Source organism: Atractosteus spatula, chromosome 5, assembly GCF_055471065.1.
Source record: "Atractosteus spatula isolate fAtrSpa1 chromosome 5, fAtrSpa1.hap1, whole genome shotgun sequence".
In the NCBI taxonomy this organism is placed as follows: Eukaryota; Metazoa; Chordata; class Actinopteri; order Semionotiformes; family Lepisosteidae; genus Atractosteus; species Atractosteus spatula.
The window spans coordinates 12,368,161-12,379,915 of record NC_142710.1 but is presented as its reverse complement, the minus strand read 5'-3'; the positions used below and the strand labels follow the sequence as shown (position 1 = coordinate 12,379,915).

Sequence of the window (11,755 nt, the reverse complement as noted above, 5' to 3'; positions counted from 1 at the left end):
CAAAATAATTGAATGCATAAGTATTCACCCCCTTGCTTTGACACACCTAAGTTACTCTGAAGTAACCAGCTCTCTTCTCCAAGTCACAGAATTACTTGACTGGTCCACTTGGAGTCCACCTGGAGGTACTTCACATGATTTCAGAATAACTACACCTGTGTCTGGGACCTTCCCCACTTAGTTAATGAATTTGTAAGGAAACACTACACCATGAAGACCAAGGTATTGAAAAATACCAGTCAGGTCAAGGATATAAGAACATTTCCAAGGCATTGAATATACCTCAAAGCACAGTGAAGTCCATCATTTATTGAAAAAAACTCATATCACATCTCGGCTGGAGTTTGCCCAAAGGCATGTGAGAGTATCAACAATTTGGAGGAAGATTCTATGGTCTGATGAGACCAAAATTGATCTTTATGTTTGGTGCAAACCTAACACAGCACACCACACTGAGAACACCATCCCTACAGTGAAGCATGGTGGTGGCAGCATCATGCTTTGGGGATGCTACTCTGTGGCAGGGACTGGAAGACTCATAAAGATAGAAGGAAAAATGGATGGAGCTAAGTACAGAAAAATCCTGGAGAAAAATGTACTGCAATCCATAAGAGCACTGGCATTTGGAAGACTTACCCAAAGACACTTACAGCTGTAATTGCTGCCAAAGGTGGTCTAACCAAGTATTAACCTGGGGGGCTGAATACTTATGCATTAAATTATTTTCTGTTTTTTATTTTTAATTAATTTAGTAAAATGTCTGGATTTTGTTTTACTTTGACATTATAGAGTACATTGTGCTGATGAGTGGCAAACATTCTGTTAAATACATCATGGTTCCATGCTGTAACACAATAAAACATGAAAAAGTCCAAGGGTGATGTAGACTTTCTATTGGCACTGTATGTGTACATGTAACAAAGCATTTTCGTTAATGAATCGTGAGATTCTATCACTGTCATTTCAAAGCTATTACAGAAACGGGCTTTCGTTCTCAGTGAACTACGATAAATACAGCTAGCTGTAATTTGTGATGGGAAACGTTTATATAATGAATATGCATTACCTGTGCTGTACGACAGATCAAGAGTAGACAGCCAACAGCTGGAAAGCATAAAGAAAGAAAAGCATGTGAGTATGAAAAAGTGATGACAGTGATGAAGACTGGTCTCAGGACAACAGACAGGACCCACCACAGGGGGCACACATATGAGGCCGAATGATAATGCCCATTCGTGTGTTGTCCTTGTCCTGATGTTTTAAAATCTGCACTCTAGTGATAAAGCTATAAACCTGTATTTGAAGGTGTGAATGACAGATTTTAGCAGCGCTGGAGGTGTTCATGACCATGTTCACTTCATCTGACTTATTTTATTTTCCCTGCAATAGCAAAGCAGCAATGAGCTAGCATTAGCAACTACGGAAGGGATGGCAACTGAGTAAAAGGTTACAGCTTTTCAGATGAACAGTGAAAGCAGCAAGTCAAGATTGTAAAGAGAGGCAAGCAGGGCAGATAAAGGAAAGGAGATCAAATATGGAAATAAACAAGCAGAGCCTTATGTGTCTCTGGGGGTGTTTGTAGTAATCATCTGTGTTTATGCTCACAGAAAACAGGTGTTCGCCCAAGACCCCTGACTTCAGAGAAAGTATGTGGAGGTAGAGGAAGAACCTGGGCCTTGCCCCCATCACAAACAAACACTATGTGCTGCCTCCTCGTTATTTCCCCAGCTCAAGTTTGAAGCCACATCTGTGTCCGAGTGTGATGGCGTGGCCCAGAGGGGCCTATGCAGCTGGCCAGCCCCTCAGTTCGGCTCAGTGCTCAGTCCAGCACAGCCTGCCTTGTGGAAACAGATACCTGCTCCTTTCTCAGGCTGTCACTTGATAGTTCACCAAGAGGACCTGTGAAATCTGTGCAATCTCAGCCGTGCGAAGACTCACAGCAGGGGGATAATGTGCCTTAATTAGGATGCAGTGCCCCTCTGCCTCTCTCTCCTCCCTCTGGCTCCTGCTGGCACACACAGGCTCTGCCTCTGGCAGAAAGTGTCCTGAGGCCTGAAGGTGACCTGCTTGGAGCAACAGCTCACTGCACCACAGCTTCTGGAGACACAGGGAGGTAAGGGCTGAATGAGCACTCGTGCTGGGAGTACTATACAAGTTATTAATGATATTATCATTACTGCTGAGGAACAGGGAGGGGGGTGGTTGTAGATCCTGGAGAGGAGACACAGTTGAGAACTGCAGTCTGCTTCTGCTTATTCAGTTAGCTATGAACATTTATAGTTCACTGGGGTTAGAGAGGAGGGAGAATTGAGGTAAGTGTCCTCTGGAGTGTTTCATTCTGCTTCCAGGAAACAGGTAAGATGTTTCCTTCTCCTACACATGATTAATAAGCCAGACTAGTTATTGGAAACGGGGCTGTTATGCCAATCTTAATACAATGCTAACACAGACAATTTTATCTACTCCCTCACCTACAAGACAGGAACTCCTAACCCCGCCTTTGTTTTCTCCTTCAGCTAAGATTGGGAGCTGTCTGTTTGACAGCCACAGAGCTGCCTGTTTTTTCTTGGGGAAACAGATAACAGTCACTGTGTGCATGGTGCCTTTCTGACTGGTAGTGGTTTTACAAACAGCTGACAACTTTCCTTCCAGGTTCCATGTTGCCAGATTACTTGAGGCCAGCAGACTGAAGCCATTAATGACAATAAAAGGGTTTAGTATGGATAAAGAATGACATGGCACACGCAGTGTGGTGAATAATGAACACTGCCTTCTCTCTGCTGTCAACTTCACTGTCACACATGAAAATGGTAGGATGGCTTCTCTGGAGACTATAAACCATTTATTTAGATGATGCATCAATAAATGTCTAAGTGCCAGTTGTATGTAGTTGAAATGAATTTGTGCCACAGAAAAATTGTCTTGATTGTACTTGAATCTGAAAGCAAATATAAACAAACATTTAGTGTCTTTCTCTGCATTTCAAGAGTGAAGCATCCCGAAGCAGGGATGACCATTTTAACGTTAACTCTAAGATTAAGAAAATGAAGAAAGAGAAACATATTTGATATTAATATTATAAACAAATATAATGTACTGCATTTTAAATATTCAGATTCATAAAGTACAATTATCGGTGCTCGCATTTTATTTCAGTCTCCTAACATTAATCCAGAACCCTGGATCTGTGCGTACAGAAGATCATTTCCATGATCACGTTAAAAGAGGGCTTTTGTTCTTAATACAGTCAGGAATGTGTGAAGAATGTAGCTGTGCTGTACTCACTGTTCTGGGCCTGCATCCTGGCGCAGACAAGCAGTACTGACGGAAAGGGCCCCGTTGCTGCGCCTCCAGGCCACCCCAGGATTCTAGGTGTACATGGACAGGACACAGTGCCGTGTTAGTTAGTATTTCAATGTAGTTCCCACACGGACGTGGGAAGAAGGTCGATGTTGATAATTGCATTCATTTACATGGAGGATGTCTTATTTAACAGGACTTTTTAAATGAGGAACTGGAACAATTGTCATGGGATGATGAACTATTAAACAGAGAGTAGTGTCACTGTTACAAAATTCTATTTTTACATGCAGAGCACCCAGAAACACACATTTTTCTTTGCACAAAAACACCTTTTTGTTCCACAGGCATACGCACCATAGTACACACCAGAGTAGTGCCACAGTGCGACAGAATTACTGCCCATCTCCCAGTTCCCGCTCAGAGATGTGTGTGAGATCCACTGGGGCACTTTCACAGGGAGTGGGGCAGAAGAGCCTGCACAAGCCCCCTGGGGTGGGTGCCTGCTGATTTGCCATGGACCCCTGTGGTAGCCGAGCAGATGAGTGAACACAAGCCTTGCTGAGGAGAGCATCGGTCAGTGGGTTCATACTGCCCAGTCCCAGCAAAATGTGTGTCTGGGCACGGGTTCTGGGCAGAGAGAGGGGCGCCAGGCAAGCAAGTGCTCTGTACAGGCTTCAGCCGGGTCCCCGCAGTGTGAGGTCTGTCCTGGGGTCGCTCACTCTGCCAGTGAACTCAGGGCTGACCTCGGTTCGGACTTCTCACTCCATTCCACCGGAGGGCTCTGCTGCCCTGAAGCTGAATCATAACTTGACTGAGCGACTCAGGAGCTGACTGCAGACCCTCGGCCCTGTGTAAGGAGATGATGACAATCGGATTGTTGCTGTTTCATCCATTTCATCAGTCTCAATGGATGATGTCGGTGTCGGTAGTCAGCAACAAATACTGTACCTGCTGCAGCTGAAAATGCCTGTGGACTCTCACAGCTGTGTTGAGGGATCCCACTGAACACAGATCAGACCGTCTTCTCTTCAGGTTTTACTTCAGGCCTGTTGAAACCATTGAAAAGCACAACAAAGTCATTCCCGATACATGTCTTCTAAAACCAGTCTACTGTTTTTTAAAATTAGACAGAGACGAAGGGAAAGGAGGGGAAGAGAAAGGACAGAGAGAGAGAAAGGGGAAAGACCACAAAAGAGGAAAGAGAGAGAGGGGAAAAGACAAGAATGGGAGACAGGGAGAAGAGAGAGAGAGGACTGGGAGATGAGATGAGAGATAAAAAGAGGGGCAAAAGAGTGAGGGAAGTGTATTTGCTTGGGACTCACTTGTCTTTGTTGCAATTAAAACTTAGCCCTTGACCATTAAAAACTGTAGTTTAGGGAATTTGAACATTAATATTATTATTATTGTAACGCATACGGCCATCAGGGTACGTAAGAGCCGGTTTACCAGAGCGGTGATGTCGACGCCCTTCCCTTTGATAGCAAGACTACAGCCCCTGGGCTATGAAGAGATCTCTCTTTGGCTCACTGGGCTGGTTCCCTGTTGAGTGATGTGGGAGTCCTGGGTTTGAGCCCCTGATGGTGCAGGGCTGACCTAATGTGGCAAGGGTGCCCACCTGAACCCCGTTGCGTTACATTATTATTATTATTATGTAATGGCCTGGTTTATTGGAGCTCTGTTGCATTCATAATGTGTTTTTCTGCCTGGAAATGTAGCTACTGTGGACACAGTCCAGACAGAATTCCTATAATCGCGTTAGTGCTGTGCTCTTCCACCCCATAAACATACCTCACGCACATAAATACAAATGAACTTTCAATAATTGTACAGAGTTCAGATACACCTATCTCAAAATACGTCAATAAAACGTCGATGATATAAACGCGGGTTCCGGTATGTTACCTGTATTGCCTCTTCCCTTTGTCCAATTACTGTCCGTTAAGCTTTTTAACCCAGTAAGCTTTGTTTATTTTAATGAGTTAAACTTTAGAAGTTTTTTTTTAATGATTGTTATTGTTGTTCTTTTATCCCCAAAGGAAAAAACAAAAAGAAAAACGAAACAACTCTTCAACTACGCTCACCTGTTAACTGTGGGAAACATTCTTTTTTCCCCCGTTTTCTTTCTCTCGAAGGATTTATTTATTTTTTTCAAAATGCCGTTTCCTAGCATTTTACAGGACTGTACGTGCGGTTTTAAGGCAAATGAATTAGATGTTAGGCGTCAGATGGGCAGCCGCTGCACGAGTCCGGTCCGCTTTCAAATCCTAACGGTTCTGCGGCAGGTCGGCCACGCGCTCCTGACTGCCCGCGAAGAATATTCGCGAATACGGGGGACGAATCTTAAATCTAAATCGACTGAAGACGAAAAAACACCATCTTATCTTTAATACAGCAGTGTCGCAGCGGTCATTACAGGCTGAAATGTGAAAGGACAGGCTGTAAGGGAGCAGCGACTTTTTTTCGGTACGAGGTGCTGCATTTTGTCTTTTTATTAGGAGAGCCGCTTGTATGAAGCCTGTGTGGATTACGCTATTTTGCTTGATTTTTCAGGCTATTAAATGTTTGTTTTTTTTTTACTTTGACAGCCTCCGTAGCTTGACAGAGCAATATCACCCGATTTACTGGAGTCACTGTTAAATACAAGCTGACTAATTGGAAGTAAGGTACAGTATAGTATTTCATTGAAGGCATATACTGTATATATATATGTTGTAATTCCGAGGGTTATATTGCTTGTCCTGATTCATTAATCTGAATTCATTAAACTGTACAGTATATCACCCAACTGGCCTGATTCCTTAACCTGAGAGGTATATCATTCAACCTGATACATTAATCTGAGTGCTAGATCATCTCACTAATTTGATTCATTATTCAGAGAGATATATCACTCAACCAATTCCTTAATCTGAGAGATATATCACCTGATTGACCCGATTCATTCTGAGAGGTACAGTATATCACCCAACTGGCCTGTTTCATTAATCTGACAGGTATATCACCCGACAGGCCTGTTTCATTAATCTGAGAGGTATATCACCCGACTGGCCTGTTTCATTAATCTGAGAGGTATGTCACCCGACTGGCCTGTTTCATTAATCTGACAGGTATATCACCCGACAGGCCTGTTTCATTAATCTGAGAGGTATATCACCCGACTGGCCTGTTTCATTAATCTGAGAGGTATGTCACCCGACTGGCCTGTTTCATTAATCTGACAGGTATATCATCTGACTGGCCTGATTCATTAATCTGAGAGGTTGATTTAGGGCAGTATGGGAATGAGTGATTTCACACAATGAGTGTTTATAAAACCATTCTTTTTTAAATTGTTCAACAAAAGCAGCTACAAAAAATGTACCTACAGTATCATTTTTTTCCTTCCTCAAACTTTTTAGTACATGGATATCCTTATACGAACTGAGGCAGCCCTGTCCTGTCCATGGGGAGAGCTACTAATAATATACAGCTGATTTAAAAGTCAACGCCTGCCGTCCTCATCACACTGGAACATGTACAGAAAGACCCACAACATTCATGTTAGTGTATAGAAAAAGACTGAACTAACAACAATGTTATCCATTGCCATCCACCCGTTAGAATGACCTATATAACTCAGATCTCTTTAGAGCTAATAAACTCTGTTTTGCACGGTCATTATTCACAGATTTTGACGGGTAATCTGACTGTAAAACTGCCCAATCCAGGAACCACACTGGACAAACTGCTGGGAGTCCCACAACGCCCCCGTCTGGACAGAGCAGGTAAGAGCCCCTCTTAACTGAGCTCTTACCTAACTTTGGAGGCGGAGCCCCGTTGTTCTTTTAGATAATGTTCTGCCCTTTAAAGCTGCATCACATTGCTCTGCTATGAAATCATCGATTGGGTGAACAGCGGAGGTCCAGAGCGAAATGTCACTGGTGGACACCAAAGACCTGGGTCCCTGCCATGTGAGCAGCACTGTGAGCACAGCAAGCCCAGCTCGAGAGGCCAGTGACCAGACCGCAACGGCATCGCGGCATACATAACCCTCATGTACTGTACAGCACAGTGCACGTCTATACACGATAATAATAATGTTGCTTTATTAGCCCTATACAATTTCTTGCATTAGGAATTTCTCTTTTTGCATACCCCAGCTTGCTCTCCATGAGACACACAGACAGGGAGAGAAGCTGGGGGTCAGAGCACAGGGTCAGCCATTTATACAGCACCCCTGGAGCAGCTGGGGTGAAGGGCCTCACTCAGGGACCCAACAGAGTAGGATTCCTCTGCCAGCTGCAGGATTTGAACAAGCAACCTTCCAGTCACAGGCACAGCTCCTGAGCCACAGAGCCACCACTCCACCCTACATACCCTCAACAATATATAGGCTAAGGATCTGTGAATGAGTAAGCCCTGCTTTGAGAAAATCTGCCTCGATTTGCAGTTGTCCAAATTAAACAAGTGAAAGGGATTATACCCCCCCTTTGAGACAAACTAGGATATGTAAGGGAACAAGTAAAGGTTCATTCCATGCTGAAAAGATAAGGGAAAAAAAACACAATGTTTTGGCTGTGGAGCCTTCTTCGGGTGTGTCACGTTTGTTCTCTTTTCAGCCTTTACTTGTTCCTTTATAGCCCACTCATGCTGACACAGCTCCCTACTTGAACTAGGATATGTACTGTAAGTACATCTTTCTTCTGTATTACTGCGAGTCCTGCCTGATGTTTCCGATATTATCAGACACGCCACGCCAACTTCGGAGAAGCCCTCCCGCTCTCAAATCACGAAAATGAGTGTTTTAAACCCCCCCCCGATGATCCTTGTGCGTGTGATTGTCTGTGTACTGGGGAGACGCGCGCCCCCCCCCCGACACTGGGAACTGCTGCCTCCACTCGAGACAGGCAGAGAAACCTCATCAGGAATGTGAGACTGGTTTTCCAGAAACAGCTCTGGCGGGCGAATGGGCTGCAATGTGACCTGCAGATAAACGCAGAGGAAAACTTGGGTGGCTCAACAGGGCTGGTCTCCCTTGTGAGTCAAGAGCACTCTAGCCAGCTTCAGTCCCCGACCCTCTACTCTGCAGTCCCAGGAGTCCTGGGCCCTGAATTCCTTAGGATTTTTAACACAGACAAAGAGCACAAAATCCCCTCTATTGCACTGGTGCATTCCCACAGTTGTTAGGTTTCTGAAGACAATACGGATGGGTGATTGACGTTTTGGACTATTTGGGGGGGTGAGTGCCTTGTACTGGGTATTATATATTTAGCTCTTGGATAGCAGGCTGGAATTTTATCATTGAAGGCACGCATGCTGCCGTCTGTGCATAACAGTCAGGCTGGCAGACCGTAAGGGTGCTATGTGCCTGTGACAAACTGGGCTACCTCGTGTGTGAATGTGTAAAAGAGTAAGTTATCCGCCCAAACTACCACTCAGTGTTGTACAGTACAACTCCTACATTTGAAGATGTGCGTGCGTGAGACGGGCTGAAGTATCCTCACTCAACGCCGTGTAAGTGTGTGAACATGAGCAGGTGACATAGCAAGTTACAAACCACACTGACTGCCAGATAATACCCTTTCTTGTGTGTGTGGTTTTGTGGATGTGACAGAACGAGTCATCAAACCTAGCTTTCACTCAGTGTTGCGTGTGCTTGTGCAGCATGTTTGAGTGTGTGTGAAAGATGTCAATGAACTGGGTGTTAGAAGTGTATGTGTGACAGAATATGTGATCCACCCGGGCTGTCAGTGTTTTGTGTGTGTGTGGTTTTTGCGAATGTGACAATGAGTTATCTAACCTAACTTTCACTCAGCGATGACAGTGACAAACTGTTTCATGGTTGTGCGTGTGCAATAAAATACATTAACTGATACTAACTGACTGCAATAAAAGAGTTATATGATATCCGTGACAGAGTAAGTTATCCACCTGTGCTGCCACTCAGTGTTGTGTGTGTGGTTAAATGAGGGCGATAGACTAAGCTGTCTTCCCTGACTGTCACTCAGAGCTGTGTGTAACTGTAAGTTACCTTCTTTGGATGTCAATCAGTGTTGTGTGTGCATGTGACGGAGTGAGATATCTTCCCAGGTAGTAACACAGTCCTGTGTAACAGAGAGTTTATGCATGTGTGATATACTCGGATATCTTGCAAAGTTGTCACTCAGTGTGTGTATGTGCAAAATAGGTTTTTCACCTGGCTGTGTGTGTATGTGACAGACTGGGTTTTCCATACCCAGTGTTGTGTGTTTGTTGGTGCGAGTGTGTGGCAGACCTGTGTGGTGTGTGAGCTGTCCCCACCCTGGCTCTCGCACAGAGCTCTGTTTGAGACCGGGAGTAGTCAGCCTCAACCCTTCGCCTGCCTGACCTTTCTCTTCTGTGAGCCTGACATCCACTTTCTCTCGCACTGCGTCACCTCCCCGCAGCTGCCGCAGCCCCGCTCAGTGACACACAGCCTGTTAATCCCCCAGCCCTCTGCACTTTCGCTGGGGCCCTCAGAGGTTAATGGGAAGACGGGGGTGATGAAGTGTGATTTGCTCTTTCGCTGTGGGTGTCAGGGTTCTCCAACAGGGAAAAATTAAAGTGCCGGTTTAAGCTGCGTTACCTGTAAGTTTATGCAGGGAGGATTCCTCTAAGCAGAGTATAGCAAAGTCTTTTCTGCAGTCAGTTTCCCAGTGAGTTATCATATACCCAGTGTCCCAGACCAGTCCGGTCAGTGGGATTAGGATTCATGAGGGATCCAACAAGGAGAGGAGCAGAGGGTTAGCTGCAGCGTCTGCTTTAGGTAACAGCTGGAGAACCTTGCCACGGCATACACTCTGCAACGTTACACACACCAGCGCACGCACACACCATGAGCAGGACACAGGAGAACTGCTTTTGAAACCAGTTTTATTCTACAGAATTAGAGGAAGGGCAGAGAGAAAGCAGAGGGGGACCAAAGCACAGCAGACTAGAGGTTTTCAGAAAGGTCCTTCTGAGAGCTTCACTCTTCATCAAGCCCTTTCTGTCAGGGAGAGAGGGAGAGATGTACAGAGAGAGAAGGGTGGTGAGCCGCAGCTAGAAGCTGTTTTGTATTCTCTGGTTTGTAGGTTTCTCTCCACCGGTGAGGTGCACCTTTCAGTGGATGTGAACCATGCACTGGAAAAGCCCTTATGCTCAGGGGTTGGTGTTAGTAAGCCAGGGCTGTCTCTTCGCCACCCACCCACACGCTGACACTCATTTTTACTGTCCAATGAAACTGGAAAAGTCAGCTGAGTGACAAAAAGGATTCTCAAAACCCCAATTTGCACTTTATAAAAATGTGCTGCAGAGGTAATCATAAAAAACAGTAAAATAGATGCCAGTTTATTGAGGTTGTTATATTCCTGACTGGTAAGATCCTGTCAGACATTATGACCACAAATGAACCACAGGGATTTTCTCAATTCCCTATTTTTTTTTTCATCTGCTGCTCACAAAAGCTTTCGCTAACAAGAGATTGAGATTATTTAATGTTTTTCTCCCCTTGAAAAGTGAATTCAATGGAAACACAGAAGGAAAGAATACATGGATTCATATGAACCCCAAATAAAGACATGTGAGAAAAAAGTACCTTGATAGCTCTCTGCTCCAAAACCAGAAAATCCGGTGTAAGAAGATACTATACCGCACTGAACTGGACCAGTATCTGGCTCATATTAGCCATAATACAGTAGAAAATGGTTTTCAGATTCTCATAATTCCTTATGCTCAGCAAAGACTCCAAACACCTGGTACATCGGCGGCAGACAGAATGTATCAGCTGAACAGTGCACTGTGTATCAAGCAGGTTCATAGTCATTTCGCATGTATACTAAATCTGGCCAGCAGGAGTCATCTTACACAACAAGTGGCAGCACTGATGTATTGTGAACTGAGGCAGCTGTAAAGGAGACACAGCCAACATGGAGGAAGCCTGAATCAAGGAAGGGGCAGGGACTGTCAAAAGTGCAGGGCTGGCATGGTTTTGGGGTCACTGACCTTGGAGCCCACTTCACGGGTCTTGGCGCGCAGCTTGTTGACCTGGGACTCCGCAATGTCAGCCCTCTCCTCGGCCTCGTCCAGCTCGTGCTGCAGCTTGCGGAACTTGCCCAGGTTGGTGTTGGCCTGCTCCTCCTGACACAGACAGACACACAGCAGCACAGCTGGGCGTCAGCCCTGAGACTCAGGATGAAACACTGAGGCCTGTGCGTCGGTGTGGGGATGGTGTTGTCAGATACTTACAGCCTCCTCAGCAGCTCTCTTGTAGGATTTCACCTTCAGCTGCAGTTTGTCCACCAGGTCCTGCAGGCGGGCCATATTCTTACGGTCCTCCTCCGTCTGTGCAGACACAGGGACAGTCAGACACAGGATGAGTGTTACTCAGGACACCACTGATACCACACATACAGGACCCACACATGTAGTACAGTCATGCTCTCAGGACACGCAGACACTGGACAGTCACTCACAG

At 45.3% G+C, this 11,755-nt stretch overlaps 1 protein-coding gene and 2 long non-coding RNA genes across 4 annotated transcripts in view; 1 reads left to right on the top strand and 2 right to left on the bottom strand.

The window, feature by feature from the left end:
• The first annotated feature begins 2,000 nt into the window (after positions 1 to 2,000).
• Positions 2,001 to 11,755, top strand: part of LOC148834135 (uncharacterized) — a 16,064-nt gene continuing 6,309 nt past the window's right edge. The window contains exons 1-3 of the long non-coding RNA XR_016091077.1: positions 2,001 to 2,113; positions 5,889 to 5,966; positions 6,971 to 7,067. This is a non-coding gene — a long non-coding RNA (uncharacterized LOC148834135). The remainder of the gene's footprint in view (positions 2,114 to 5,888; positions 5,967 to 6,970; positions 7,068 to 11,755) is intronic.
• On the bottom strand, positions 3,082 to 4,807 carry LOC148834136 (uncharacterized). Its single transcript, XR_016091078.1, has 3 exons — positions 4,252 to 4,807; positions 3,658 to 4,150; positions 3,082 to 3,368 (listed from the first exon to the last, which is right to left on the bottom strand). It is a non-coding gene; the product is annotated as an uncharacterized LOC148834136 (long non-coding RNA).
• LOC148834133 (myosin-7-like) overlaps positions 10,157 to 11,755 on the bottom strand; it is a 23,504-nt gene continuing 21,905 nt past the window's right edge. For both annotated transcript variants that reach the window (XM_088916679.1, XM_088916680.1), the window contains exons 37-39: positions 11,527 to 11,622; positions 11,284 to 11,418; positions 10,157 to 10,288 (exon numbers count right to left, since the gene is read on the bottom strand). In XM_088916679.1, the coding sequence (XP_088772805.1) occupies positions 10,268 to 10,288; positions 11,284 to 11,418; positions 11,527 to 11,622 (252 nt within the window). In that variant the 3' untranslated portion in view covers positions 10,157 to 10,267. The remainder of the gene's footprint in view (positions 10,289 to 11,283; positions 11,419 to 11,526; positions 11,623 to 11,755) is intronic.